Source organism: Corythoichthys intestinalis, chromosome 9 (assembly GCF_030265065.1).
Source record: "Corythoichthys intestinalis isolate RoL2023-P3 chromosome 9, ASM3026506v1, whole genome shotgun sequence".
In the NCBI taxonomy this organism is placed as follows: domain Eukaryota; kingdom Metazoa; phylum Chordata; class Actinopteri; order Syngnathiformes; family Syngnathidae; genus Corythoichthys; species Corythoichthys intestinalis.
Genome location: NC_080403.1, coordinates 17677950 through 17694044, shown reverse-complemented (window position 1 = coordinate 17694044; position 16095 = coordinate 17677950). Strand labels below are relative to the sequence as shown.

The 16095-nt window shown below is 37.9% G+C and overlaps 1 protein-coding gene across 3 annotated transcripts in view; it reads left to right on the top strand.

Annotated features, from left to right (window-relative positions):
* tafa3a (TAFA chemokine like family member 3a) overlaps positions 1 to 16095 on the top strand; it is a 219731-nt gene that overhangs the window by 160876 nt on the left and 42760 nt on the right. The window contains exon 5 of one of the 3 annotated variants that reach the window (XM_057847171.1): positions 12955 to 14052. The exons of the other annotated variants lie outside the window; for them this stretch is intronic. Coding sequence (XP_057703154.1) covers positions 12955 to 12966 — 12 coding nt within the window. The 3' untranslated portion in view covers positions 12967 to 14052. Of the gene's footprint in view, positions 1 to 12954; positions 14053 to 16095 lie in introns of those variants that run through there. 3 annotated transcript variants of the gene reach the window in all.

The window sequence follows — 16095 nt, the reverse complement described above, 5'->3', positions numbered from 1 at the left end:
CGGCAGGACGTTCATCAATCTGGACTGCGTTTTTACGTGTCAAAAATACGATGGTTGGTGACCCGTAGGAAGGAATTGCTGAACACTGTTTCCGATCGGGTAGCGTAGCATTCTCTTTGTCATGGAGGCGGAGCCCATTAGATGTCTCAGTAGAGGCAAACTGCTTGCCTGGCAACGTCACTCTTGCGCGTCGAAAGTCGTCTCCACAACAAAACAGATGGTGAACGGAAGAGCCGAGAATATGTTCCAATCCACGGTAAAATCAGTTTTAAATTACCAAAAACACATCGACACGAGTCATTGACAACAGTCTGTCTCGCGCTAGCCATGTTGAATAAACTCCGCTCTCTTCGTATGTTTACTTGCCTGGTACACCAGACTCACCGCTGTTCCAGCTATTGCGTCTGGCCACCATTCAGCGGATAAAATTTCCAGGGCGGAGCAAGCCACAGCAAACAGACAGCGGAGTGAACCAATCAGCAACGGGCAGACGTGATGTTAGTAAAACGACGAGGGCAGGATGAGGGACTTGCACGCGGAAGTAAACATACGAGGAGAGCGGAGTTTATTCAACATGGCTAGCGCGAGACAGACTGTTGTCAATGAATCGTGTCGATGTGTTTTTGGTAATTTAAAACTGATTTTACCGTGGATTGGAACATATTCTCGGCTCTCCTGTTCACCATCTGTGTTGTTGTGGAGACGACTTCCGACGCGCAAGAGTGACATTGCTCGTTAAGAACACGTCACGTAAATTAACGAATCTGATTTGTCGATTCATTTTGTATCTGCTCGAGAGGCCGTCAATGGGCTGGTTCCCAGACTTTTCTCTCAGTGTTTGAAAAATACAGGGAGAACAGTCTGGCCGTGCTAGGCAAATGTTTACTTCCGCGCGCAAGTCCCTCGTCCTGCCCTCGTCATTTTACTAACGTCACGTCTGCCTGTCGCTGATTGGTCCACTCCGCTCTCTGTTTGCTGTGGCTTGCTCCGCCCTGGAAATTGTATCCGCTGAATGGTGGCCAGACTCAATAGCTGGAACAGCGGTGAGTCTGGTATACCAGGCAAGCAAACTGCATCAAAGTTTTCGTGTGCTGTGTTGCACAGGATATCTGCAAAAATAATAAAACTGCTGCTTTTCACTGTATATCCTACTCATACAGTACGTACAGTATGTAAAGCACACAACAGCTCTAGATACTAACAATCTCCATAACTATATTGGAATAAGTTTAATTACACAAAAGCTTAACGTAAAGATCTGCCAATAAAAACCGGAGTTCTCGACACCACACTCTTGCTTGTTGTCATTGAGACGCACTTGCCGCAAGTACTACACCAGTTTTGCCCAACTCTTGTCTCATCCTGTCTTTCCTGCTCTGCATTTTGCCTTTGCTGCTCGTCTTGTGAATGACCGATAGTGCTTTCCTGCTCATCACTTTTCCGCTAGGGTTCAAATTGGAAGGGCAGGACCGACGACATGTTTATGTAGCTAAAGAGTGACATTGTGGAAGCCCAGTGACTTCATCGCCCGGAGTGCATTGCATTAAAAAGAAAACATTAAGAGGGGTTTTAATATCAAATTATTATAACTCATACTAACATTTAACCAATGCAAAAAGCAAGTGCGGAGCCTTGGCAATATACGTACATATATCGCAATGTTAAATTTTTACAATATCGTTCAGGCTTATCCCTAAGAGAGCTATTCAGGTTATCTGGTGAAAATTATTCTAATTTAATATCGCAATATACCGTATTGGCCCGAATATAAGACAGTGTTTTTTGCATTGAAATAAGCCTGAATAAGCGTCTTATATTCGCGGTCTAGACAGTATACCCATTCACGACGCTGGATGGCGCCAGGTATCATTGAAGCGATGTTCTGTCATGACAGATCTCAGCTACTCTCCCCACTCACGACGCTAGATGGCATCAGATATCATTGAAGCAATGTTCTGTCATGATAGATCTCAGTTACTCTCATTATTTTATTGCAATGTTTTTCCTTATTCAGATTTGTTTCAAGACTACAGTTACAGGTAGACTTCACTTTGATGGTTAATGCAGTTATTGCAAATTTGTTGTTCTATCACAATAGATTGGTTTATTTACATTTCAAAAACCAGAAGCTATTCATTTACGAATGTGCATTGCACTTTAGTTTACATATTTGAATGTTCAGATATTAAGATTTGAATGAGGCAAAATAACACGGTTTTTCTCTCAAATATGTTGTTATAAACATTTGTTTCTGATGTACTGTAATTATTTTGTGTATAAAAAATAATTTGGTGTTCAAAAATTCTTTTTTCAAACTTCTTTTCTTGAAAAGTCTTGAAAAAGAAGGGGTCATCTTATAATCAGGGCCATCTTATATTCGGGGCAATACGGTAATATTGCAATAAAACCCCCGAAAAACCGCAACAATAGTTTTTTTCCCTATGTGTTTCAGGCCTAGGTACAAGTGAATAAATTTTCTGTCAACAAGACTAGGAAGGTTTTGAAATGATACACAACTACCACTAGCATTGGTTCTGTTTTGGATATTTTCAGAAAAAGAGGAATAGAAAATGGTGTGGCGTCATAAATTTGATGATTAAAACACTGTTGCTGCTTGACTGAAAGCTGACGCTGTAGTCCTCTGATTAGTGTTTGTTGCATCCAGTGTGAAAATGTGACACACCATTGATTAATTACTTTATCATTTTTTTTTTTAAGAAATGCGGTGATAAGATGTTTTAGGTATCACTTTCTGTAAATATAAAATATTTTTGTCAAAGTCACCATTGTGCATAAAATATATATGTCCTGCCATTCCCTCTATTTTTGTCTGTGAAACAAACCTACGTTTTTCCACCAATTAGTAAAAAACTAAATAAGGTTTAAAAAAAAAATCTCCTTGTAAATGTAGTCTCTGTTAGGCTCGGATGTTAGAGTGAAGGGCTCGCCCAAAATTAACCGTTTACCTAATGTAAAAGAATCACTATGGAATGTTCTCAAAGCAACATTTTCCTTCTTCCCGCCTGCTTTGTGCATCATTCTCAGTCCCGCCGGCAATGATGTCATGTCCTACTGCTCGCTCCCTATCAATCAGAGCACAGAAGGCCAAAGACGTTTCAAGTTCTTCCCACTTGACAACTGCAATGATGACGCTCACCGAGTGTGGATGCTCCCAAATGATTGCTTTTCGCTATTAAGTGATGAAAAAAAAAAATAGTGCCCCCAACACTCTCACACCTGCCTTGGGTTCGGAAGGAATATTAACAAGAAGTGAAGGCAACTAGGGGCCTTTTTGGTGCACGCGCTCACACCTTGGAAGCAAGATCATCCTGAGCTTAGGTGACTTTTCATGTTGAAACTTTCTGGTTTTATTTCATAAACAAATGTGCTTGCACGTGATGAACTGGGAGGGATGGCAGTGAATGGATTGGATGTGTGCTGCAGTCAATGGATGCTAATGAGTTCCAGTTGAAGAAACCCACATTTTAGGTTTACTCTGTAAGAAGAAATAAAATAAAATGGCAGAACTTGATATTTCAAGTCAACCAATTACACATGAATTTACAAGTTTTGATCAAAAGCTAAAACTAAAAAAATAATAATTAAAGAACATAAGTTATCGGTTAACCCTTTGATGCCTGAATTTAAATTTAATTCACTGGCTGCCATTGACAGCAATAGACATCAAATCCATTTTGACTTCTGTTGTCATTAGTGTTAGTGAATGAAAAATATTCATCAAAATGCATTGGGGGAAACACATAATCACATAAAAATAATTATAATTAATGGAAAATTCAAACTCAAACTGAAAAATTACAACTCGAAATGGAAAAATCCTAATTTGAAAAAACATAAAAATACACCAAATGAAATGAAAAGGAATAGAGGAAAACTGGGGGTTGGGGGGATAAGAATAAAAAAAAAGGACATTATTAATAAATTCCTCTTTTATTTTTTAAATGTATTTATTTAATTATATATAGTGGTACCTCTTCAAACGAAGTTAATTCTTTCCAGGATCTTGTTTATAAGTCAAAATGGTCTTATGTCGAGCAGGATTTTGCCATAAGAAACCTACTGCCCGTAGTTAGCTGGGATAGGCTCCAGCACCTCCGCGACCCTCGTGAGGAAAAGCGGCATGGAAGATGAATGAATGAATGAATGAATACATTATAATTCCATTAATTCATTCCACAGCCAGAAAACCTACCCTAAATCCTTAATAAATACTGCTGGTACTATTGCAAATAGCAATGACACATAGTAATAATAATAATACCTATAATAATGTAACGAATCGGGTTCTAATGTGGCGGATGTGTTTTGCGTGGTGTACCTGAACACACAGCGTGGCTGACGTACCAGTGAGTGAGGGAGGACTTTTTACCTTCACTTTGTTGAGCTGCGGCGGACAGTAGGCGTATTGTGTTGCACAAGTTCTAAAATAAATTATTAAAAACCTGACAAAGCTGGTGATTTTTATTTTGTTACAATAATAATAATTGTCACCCGAATCCGGAGTAGCCGGTAGATGATGGATGGATCGATGGATGGACCTTAATTTTTAAAGACTGCCGAACATAGGTCAGAGGAGGACCATTGAAATTTTAGACATTCTACGACCGTATTGTCAAACCTGTTCACGGATGCACACACCATGCTCATATATTTCAATGGTAAGCCTCACCTTTTCCTTTTTTCACCACCTGCACTAACATTCTTGGAACCCATGTTGATTTCTTTCACAAGAAAATCTGCCGTGAGACCGTCTTGCGGGAAAACAAAGAAACTGCTGCTGTCATAAATCGTCGTATTTCGAGCATGTCGTCGGATGTAGACACAAATGGTGATTTAAATTATACGTCAGATGTCGAAAAGCTAATGTGTCGAAGTATGTCGAGGTATCACTGTATAAAATATAATTAGTAAAAAATTACATTAAAAATTTATTACTAAGAAATGTTATTCTTTTATATATATATATACAGTATAATACTGTATAAGTTACTCCAACCAGGAATTGAATGCAGGTCACCACTATAGCAGCGGAGTGCACAGATAACTGAGCTAAACAACCTCACTGATTGCTCTTTTGAAGGCATCAGGAGGGAGTCTAAGGTGAAGTTCATGTAGCTTATCGTTTCAATTTCAGTTTACTTACTTTACTTATATTCTTGATCATGCAAATTAATTCATCTAATCAACTTCACAATATTAACTTGATAACACGAGCTAGGAATACTACAAAATAACAAGTTACTCAATAGAACGTAAGAATTCCACTTAAGTCTACTTAAAACCTTTAGTTAACATGATTATTTTTTTCCAAGTGTAGTTTAGTTAATGACTAAAGAATATCAAATGTGTTCCACAGGGTTCAATCTTAGATCCTCTGCTTGTTTAACACAAATGTGTTTGTCTTATCTTCACTCAATTTTCTGAAAACAAACTCTGATTAACTAATTCACTGTCAATGGCGACATTAATCATCCTAATCCATTTGGAATGTTACGCTGGTATTGAATGATCTCACCAGGTAAAGACTGTGACCATCCCACAATGTGCAATTGTTTTTCTTCTATCTGTCTCGCTTTAAAATAAAATAAATAAATGGATCTCATGTGTGCATGTTTGGAGGTGACATTCATATGATGAATTGCTAGTGAAAATACTTGTTTTCACCATTGATTCTTTTTATAGCCTATTAAGTCTTAGCTGGAGGCTTATATTGGCGATATAAATTGAGACGTTCAGACAATATTTAACAGTATTAAAAGACAGTGTCACTGCTGGTGAGTTGGGTGTTTGTCAACAAGACTTGGAACCCGCATATTTTAGATTCTGATTTTCTTACACAGTTATCTGTACTTCAGTAGAAGTGTCAGTACTTTTGTCACCTATGCTGAGTTGGACGTTTGTCAAGACTTTGAATCTCCACTGGTCCAAAGTGTTTTGTGTGCTCCCAAAGCAGCTTAGACGCGTCAAACCCTGAAGAGCTTTTTCGTCTTCTCAGCCCTTCCCCTTTGTGTGATTACTCACCGATAACCCTCACAGCGACACCCACGACACCCCCATCGCGCCGGGTCTCGCCTCTGCTGCGTCTCCCGCCTTCTGTCGCAAGTGTAGCTGGAGGAGAAAAAAAAAAATCATCTCTTTTTTTTTTCGCACCGTTCCCAAAGTGAAAATGAGATGGCGCCTCCCAACACAGCAATCTCTGTCTTGTGCTTTGGATGATCACACTACGGCAGAAACATGCATTGCCTTCAGAAGGGCAGCATCTGTTACTGTAACAACAATAAATATTTACACAGCCGGAACTGCAGAGCTAATTTCATGCATTGCCTTCAACAAGTAAGGCTTTGATTATATTTAGAGCGGAAAACACTCAGGTGACTTGAAGTTCCGCTCTAAGACCCCCACTTTGGCCAAATTTCAAAATTGTCCTATATATACTAGTATATATTAGGGCTGTCAAAATTATCGCGTTAACGAGCGGTAATTAATTTTTTAAATTAATCCCGTTAAAATATTTGACGCAATTAACGCACAAATGCCCCGCTCAAACAGATTAAAATGAGAGCACAGTGAAAGGTGTACTTGTTGTGTTTTTCGGAGTTTTGCCGCCCTCTGCTGGCACTTGGGTGCGACTGATTTTATAGGCTTCAGCACCCATGAACATTGTGTAAGTAATTATTGACATCAACAATGGCGGGCTACTAGTTTATTTTTTGATTGAAAAGTTTACAAATTTTATTAAAACGAAAACATGAAGAAGTGTTTTGATATAAAATTTCTATAACTTGTCTTTTAAGAACTACAAGTCTTTCTATCCATGGATCACTTTAACAGAATGTTAATAATGGTAATGCCATCTTGTTGATTTATTGTTTTAATAAAGAAATACAATACTTATGTACCGTATGTTGAATGTATATATCCATCTTGTGTCTTATCTTTCCATTCCAACAATAATTTACAGAAAAATATGGCATATTTTATAGATGGTTTGAATTGTGATTAATTGCGATTAATTACGATTAATTAATTTTTAAGCTGTAATTAACTCGATTAAAAATTTTAATCGTTTGACACCACTAGTATATATATATATATATATATATATATATATATATATATATATATATATATATATATATATATATATATATATATATATATATATATATATATATATATATATATATAATTGGTAAGCTTAAAATCTCTATTTTCTGGGGGAAGAAATTTTTTTCTAACAGGGCATTTTTTTACACCTTAAAAGTAGGTCAAATCAGGTGAGTAAAAAAAGGTTTTGGACACCCATCCTGGTACATAATAAATAACCAACACTTCAAGATGACACCCATCCCGGTACATAATAAATAACCAACACTTCAAGATGATACCCCTTTGTCAACTCAAGTCTTTGATAATCAATATGCACGCACTCAGACATGTGGTCTGATGTACAACTATAAAGGAAATTGGTGTGGGAGTAAATGAAGATTTAATTTAGCCCTGAGTTTTATTTTGTAAATAAACATGGCTAAATGGGGAGTTAGCTGTATAGTTAATGATAACTTTACTACAGTTTTTTTTAATTTGGCTTGATTTTAATCAGTGCAAAGAAAAAAAAAAATCCATGGGAATTTTAGGGGTTAAATTCCAATCCCATAATATTTTCATTTTTGAAGTGGGCTTTTAAAATACTTTATCAATTATGATTAAAGAATGTGAATGAGAGATACTGAGAATAAAAGGCTCCATATGCATAAGGGGGACATATAAATGTGAGTACATAACACTATCTATTTATTGTATTTAGCCTCTAAGCCTAGGCTTTATGATTTAAGCATCTAATGTATCTAATACATCAATATCATCCCATAATAAGCAATCCAAACAGCAACAACGGTCGAAAAGATAATGGATCACACGCTAGTCAGTTAGTATGCTATGTCCATAATTCTTGCGCTAGCGTTGGACTGCAATGTACGTCTTTTTGTGGCTTTCGGGTAACTCGAGGTGCGAGCATGAGCCAGCATCATTAAAGACACGCTGATTTTAATGAGATATTATCGCGTACCTACTTCGTTTCGATCCAAAAACCCCATCTAGCATGTATCACCGAGTGTCAAGACATAGCTTTGAATGGCCGCAGAGAGACTTTGTGGGGATTTTATGGGTAATATGACAAGGGTCGCAGACAAACAGGAGTAGTCGAGATTTTCTTTTTCAAATATTGACCCTTTTATACATTTTTATTTCTTTGTTTGGATCGGTTATACAGTCTATCCTACAAAATATCGGGGAAAATGCGACAGTAACAAAAAACATACAGTTAAGCGATAGTTATGAGGTAGATATCCGTGACCTATTTACAGACACTATTGTTTTTTATTGTGACGTAATTTGTTTAAAAGTTTAAAATATACGAGTGAATTTTTTTTTTAACTAAATATTAGACACAAATTAATGATTTTAAGCTAAAAATGATAGATATTTCGAACAATAAATTTAATTATTTACCTTTTTAAGGCTGGGTTGAAATAAAAGTGGTTGCACAGTGTCTGCAAAAGCGGATCTCCAGGATAAAGACAAATTAAAAATAGTCCGGGGGCATAATGAGCCATGAAACTGCTATGGCAGCATATAGGCATATTGTTCTATCAAACACAACAGTTATTTTGGCCAAGTAAAGTACACCAGTATATTTTAAAGAGGGGTGCAAGAGCAGAAACTGCTTTTTCAGCCATGTGTGTGTTTTTCGCCATAGGTTGATGTGATAGAAATATGTTTCAGTTGACACAAATAAAATTTGATCTTAAACAGCCTCAGTGTACACAAACATAAATTTACTTTAATTATATATTAATTTTTAAAAAATGTTTTTTTAGTGTATGTGTCACATTTTAGTGTGTTTGAAATGTATATCAAAACAGGTTGAATTTTAATATTTATGTAAGGTTTAAGAGCAGTACAAACAGCAGCCTCGTAAAAACCTTCATGAATCCCGATAATCCCCCTTGCTTATGTATGGAAGGTATAAACTGTGGTATTATGTCTGCTTTCTCTGGCTGCCAAATGAATCCTTATACAGCAAAAGACATCCGGAGGTGCCAGATGGCGGAGAATGCACCTTGGAAAGGGCCCACGTTTGGCAGGTGTTTCTTGTGTGCACTGTGAATGCAGCAAAAGGATCAAATCTGTGGAATGAAGCAGAGGTTCGCCTATCATGGTCATGCTACAATGTGCCCCCCGCCCTCCCCCGTAATTGTGGATTTTCTTCGCAGATGGGTCTGGAATGTCAGTCCTGCGTGAAACGGGTTTGCTGTATTGAAGGATTGGTTATCAAAAATTTTGAACATCATGACATGGAAGTAACCTTGGGTCCCTTAACCCTTATACATTTAACTCTAGGCTGTCATTTACGGCATGTTCCAATCTATTTTGACTGGGAGGGTTGGCAGCGAATCAGATAAATGCATTGGATGTCTATTCTTGTTAATGGTAGGCAATGAGTTAATTACTATGACATAAAACTCACTAGTGTTTGAGGCCTTTATTTAGTAACATTTCATTAATTCATAAATGTATTTATTCAAAAAAATATACACATAAATAATAAAAAAAAATACACAATACAGATTCATAATAAATATAATTAATTATAATTGATCATATTTAAGTTCTTTTTATTTACCAAAAATATTAACTTGCCCTATAAATGGTTGCAGGGTTTCAATTAGTACTTTATAAGCCTAGTGGGTCGCCGGCTTTTCTTGCCCCCACCAGGCTAAATCAGTGCTACAAAAGGAAGTATAGAAAATTGAGATATTTTAATGAAAGTATTAACCAGGTTCAGTTGAAAACACAGTGTCGACATCTTATGGTCAATATGTGAACAAAGCTGTCCAAACTCGCTACCATTGCACTAATCGCATTGTATTTTTGTTTTTTTATTTAGTTTTTTTGTTGTTGTTGTTTTTTTTTTTTTTGCTGTTAAAACTATATTCCAAAACTGTGCCTTTTTGTATTTAAGTATTGTTAATAAAAGCCTTACAGTCATAATTATCACATTTCTGCCAACTTAACTCATTGGCTGCCATTGCTGGCGCTAGGCGTCCAATCCATTTTGACTGGGAGGAAGACGGCAGTGAATAATCACCCAGGGGACAGTTGGCTGAAGGGAGTTTGAGTGGCTGACACAGAGCAGGTGGAGATGTTAACGAGTTGACAAGACAGGAACAGGAGCCATTGGGAAACCAGACATAACATAAAACAAAAGTACAGTGGGGCAAATAAGTATTTAGTCAACCACTAATTGTGCAAGTTCTCCCACTTGAAAATATTAGAGAGGCCTGTAATTGTCAACATGGGTAAACCTCAACTATGAGAGACAGAATGTGGAAGAAAAAAAACAGAAAATCACATTGTTTAATTTTTAAAGAATTTATTCACAAATCATGGTGGAAAATAAGTATTTCGTCTATACCAAAAGTTTATCTCAATACATTGTTGTGTACCCTTTGTTGGCAATAACGGCGGCCAAACGTTTTATGTACCTCTTCACAAGCTTTTCACACACTGTTGTTGGTATTTTGGCCCATTCCTCCATGCAGATCTCCTCTAGAGCAGTGATAATTTGGGGCTGTCGTTGGGCAACACAGACTTTCAACTCCCTCCTCACCCCGTGGCGTCAAAATGATAACAAGAACGGGGAGCAAAAATCTCAGAACCATACGCGGGGACCTAGTGAATGACCTACAGAGAGCTGGGACCACAGTTACACAGGCTACTATCAGTAACACAATGCGCCGCCAGGGACTCAAATCCTGCACTGCCGGACATGTTCCCCTGCTGAAGAAAGTACACGTCCAGGCCCGTCTGCGGTTCACTAGAGAGCATTTGGATGATCCAGAAGAGGACTAGTAGAATGTGTTATGGTCAGACGAAACCAAAATAGAACTTTTTTGTAGAAACACAGGTTCTCTTGTTTGGACGAAAATAATACTGAATTGCACCACACCCACTGTGAAGCGTGGGGGTGGAAGCATCATGATTTGGGGCTGTTTTCTGCAAAGGGACCAGGACAACTGATCTGTGTAAAGGAAAGAATGAATGGGACCATGTATCGAGAGATTTTGAATGAAAATCTCCTTCCATCAGCAAGGTCATTGAAGATGAGACGTGGCTGGATCTTTCAGCATGACAATGATCCCAAACACACAGCCAGGGCAACAAAGGAGTGGCTTCGTAACAAGCATTTCAAGGTCCTGGAGTGGCCTAGCCAGTCTCCAGATCTCAACCCCATAGAAAATCTGTGGAGGGAGTTGAAAGTCCGTGTTGGCCAACGACAGCCCCAAAACATCAATGCTCTGGAGGAGATCTGCATGGAGGAATGGGCCAAAATACCAGCAACAGTATGTGAAAAGCTTGTGAAGAGTTACAGAAAACGTTTGGCCTCCGTTATTGCCAACAAAGGGTACATAACAAAGTATTGAGATTAACTTTTGGTATTGACCAAATACTTATTTTCCACCACAATTTGCAAATAAATTATTTAAAAACCAAACAATGTGATTTTCTGTTTTTTTTTCCACATTCTGTCTGTCATGGTTGAGGTTTAACCATGTTGACAATTACAGGCCTGTCTTAATATTTTCAAGTGGGAGAACTTGCACAATTAGTGGTTGACTAAATACTTATTTGCCCCACTGTAAATTCAAAGCAATGCAAAAGTCTACAAACGCAGATCATGACACGTTACACCATACCCTTCCATGAAAGGTTTCTGTTCATCAAAGATAACAACTTCTTTTAATTAATAAAATTAGTTGATGGCAGTTTTAGGATAATGATATTGAACTGATCATAAACTCACTAGTCAACGCAATTTGTTGCATAAATCACAAATTCCTCCTCCGCCAAACATCATGATATCAAATGTTCCGGAGTATCTCTCCATTCCAGTCTAGTCAAATGTCAAGTGGATTTTTTTTCTTCTCCCTTACGATGATTGCAAACTGATTGCCTTTGGGCCTTTGGGTTATTTTAGGGCTGCTAGGTCATATTATTTTCATGAGGAAAAAAAATGAATAAAACATGGAAGCTTTTTCAAAAGCCCTTAAAAATGTTTGTTAGCGGTTTCGCAATGTTGAACTAAATTCACAGTGAAAACAGGTGATTAGATCATGTTCAGAAAATGAAGGATACAGGCTAAAACATTTTATGAACCAAGCAATTTATCAGGTATTTAACCGCCCTTTTCTCAGTTTCCTGTCAAAACTATAAACTAGTATTGAACAGTATTGGCCATTATAAATATTGCACGTTTAATAGTTTTTCCGATTTTCCGACCAGAATGCTGTGGAAAAATCATTTGAAACAAACCTCACAACAGAAGGTAATTGCTAAGCATAACCGTTTAGAGATCTGATAATGAGTCTTTAGCTGACTTTGACCGTAAGTGGGGAACCATTGCTCAAATTTCATGATTAGCTTGAGCATAACTTGCTTCAAGCAGTGTTATTCTGGAGTAGAAAACTGCCTATCCCAAACTGAGTCAGCAATGTTCAATGGAAAATTAGCTAAACATTTCTCCTGTGGGCAACATGGCTGGAGGGAATCTATCCAAAAGCAGCACTAGTAAATTACGTGAAGCTAGGCTACATTCTGAATCAATTAAAAAACAGACATGTAACAACTGTATATTTATTTGTGTGATTTTAAAACGATTGCCTCAGGGTTAAATATTGGTGTTAGAGCAAAACGAAACAAACAAACAAACAAAGCCGAACACAATCGATACAAGCAGCTTCCATTTGAAGAAGGCAGTGTTCACTTTCACATATGATTGATGGTGCAGAGACACACTTTATTATACATTTTATGGACTGTTGTTTATGAGCAATCCCTTCTAACTCTTCTCTCCTTTCACTCTCTTTCTAGGTCACACGATAGTCGTCTGTTTGGGGCCAGACGTCGTTAATTTCACAGTAGGACACTCGGATATAACTTTCTTTTTTCTTAGCATTGTCAGAGACGAGAGACCAATAAGAACTTTGGTCACGGCCAGTCCCTGAAAAAAGGACAGTGAAATGGGGCTTCAAATAAGGCAGTGTTTCCCAATTTTAGCGTCATCAGTAACTTGACTCTCCACCAAATGTCTCTTTGTAATATAGTTTGACGCCTGTGGACCAGAGGACTCCAACATGAAGATATTTATTAGCTGAAAAGACTGTGGATTATAATGACGCAGACAAAAAAAAAAAGGAAAGAAAAAAAACGTCAGAAGAAAAATGTGATGTGATTACCTTTGTGTTTCTTCTCACCGCGTAGAGATCCCAAGACTCTCAATGCATATTTGTGTTGAAGATCAAGTGAGATAAGCATTTTCATTCCTTTTAGCCTTATGAAGACGCTACATTATGTTTCATCCAGTTGTTAGGAGATCAAGTCGTCTTTGCAAAGACTTGTAGAAATGGTGGCAGCGCTACGATAAAAACATTGTTTTTGTTTTTTTGCCAAAACGTAAACGAAATGTACCTGTTGTTTTGAAAGCCTGACAACCACCATCGATTACAAATGTCAGTATTATATCAATAAATAAAAACTTAATGGATGATGTTTGGATTTGGTCGCCACATTTCAAGCACTTTTTGAAGGTTATGTTTTTCTCTACTGAAAAGTAAATAGGGAGAAATCCATCCCAAATCCGGCCCAGAGAGAGAGTGATAATTATTTCTCACCCTGAAACACCTCGATTCCTATTTGATTAGCTTCCAACCAGTAGTCTTCATCTCATAAGCCTTGTGTTTGTTTTGAGCTGTAGTTGAAATAATTCATCCGGATGTCTACAAAGAGGTTTTTCGTCTTTGTTGTTTTGGATCCAAATGATTTCCCAACGGGCGCTGCGTCTCACCATCGCCAAAAGTTGTCGGTCCAAAGACAATAAAAGTGTCAGCTTGGAGGTGTAGGACAAGTGAGTTGAATGATGGATGAACGACCAGATCGATCGATGGGAGCGACTGGTGGGCAAGAACGATACAGTGGTATGAAAAAGTATCTGAACCTTTTGGAATTTCTCACATTTCTGCATAAAATCTCCATCAAATGTGATCTGATCTTTGTCAAAATCACACAGATGAAAAAACTGTGTCTGCTTTAACTACCACCCAAATATTTATAGGTTTTCATATTTTCATGAGGACAGCATGCAAACAATGACACAAGGGGGGGGGGGGGGGGATGAGTAAGTGAACTCTTTGCCTAAGGAGACTTAAAGAGCAATGTAAAACAATTTTTACCTAACAATTTAAGTCAGGTGTGTGCCCAGTCACTGATGGGTGGTTTAAAGCTGCCCTGCTCACTATAAAACACACACATGGTAAGAATTGGCTTGATGAAAAGCATTGTCTGACATGCATCATGGCTCAGTCAAAAGAGCTGTCTGAAAACCTGCGGTCAAGGATTGTTGATTTGTATAAAGCTGGGAAAGGATACAAAACCATCTCTAAAAGTCTGGATGTTCATCAATCGGCAGTCGGAGAAGTTGTCTACAAATGGAGAGAGTTTGGCACTGTTGCTTCTCTCTCAAGGAGTGTCTCATCTACCAAGGATGACGCCAAGAGTTCAGCGCAGAATACTCAGAGAGGTAAAAAAGGACCCTAGAGTGACTTTTAAAGACTTGAAGAAATCACTGGCAAGGTCCAATATCTATGTGCACACATTAACTACATGTAAAACTATGGCCAAGAATGGTGTTCATGGGAGGACTCCACGGAGGAAACCACTGATGTCTAAAAAAGCATTGTTGCTCATTAAATGTCTGCAAAAAGGCACTAGGACACTCCACACAGAGATTTTGGCAAAATATTTCGTAAACTGATGAAACAAAGTTCGAATTGTTTGGGAGTAACACAAAACGTTATGTGTGGAGTAAAAATGGAACAGCTCACCAGCATCAACACCTCATCCCCACCGTGAAGCACGGTGGAGCGAGGATCATGATTTGGGGCTGTTTTGCTGCCTTAGGGCCTGGACAACTTGCAATCATTAATGGAAGAATGAATTCAAAAGTTTATCAGGATGTTTTGCAGGAAAACCTGAGGCCGTCTGTCAGACAGTTGAAGCTAAAAAGAGGATGGATGCTGAAACAAGACAATGATCCAAAACACAGAAGTAAATCAGTTTCAGAATGGTATCAGAGGAACAAAATACACGTTCTGGAGTGGCCAAGTCAAAGTCCATACTAGAACCCCATCGAGATGCTGTGGCATGACCTTAAAACAGGAACTCATGTCACACACCCCTGGAATCTGACTGGATTACAGCAGTTTTGAAGAGAAGAATAGGCCAAGATTAGTCCTGGTCGATGTGCGACTGATCTGCAGCTATAGGAAGCGTCTGGTTGAAGTTATTGCTGCCAAAGGGGGGGCCACAAAATATTAACTGTGATGGTTCACTTACTTATTTTTCCTCCATCTGTCATTGTTTGCATACTATTCTCATTCAAATATGAAAACCTATAAATGTTTGGGCGGACACTGTTTTTTCATCTGTATGATTTTGACAAAGATCAGATCACATTTGATGGTGATTTTATGAAGAAATGTGAGAAATTCCATAAGGTTCAGATACTTTTTCATACCACCATGATAGGAAGAAAATGGTTGGATGGGATGCGAACATTGGGAAGATGTTTGGCTATAATGAGCAAACAGATAAATGTACTGTATGAAGAAAGAATAGTTATAAAACGGATGGATAGTTTTTCTGATTATGAAAATGTGATGAATGGCTAGCCGGATTACTAAACTAACATATGAAGAGATTATGATGAATGGTTGCATGGTGATTTAAATATAGGGATGAATGGACTGATGTAGTGGTAGAGTAGATTTAAAAAATGGACTGGAGGAAAAGAAGGAATTTGTGGGACAGATGTGTGGATGTATGATGATGGACTGAAGGAAAAGTATGTTGATGAGTTGGTGGATGGATGAATGGATTTGCTGAGGAAAAACTGGACTGGTAAGTGGGTAGGAGTGTGACAATATACATATCGATGTAGTGATTTATCACGATACT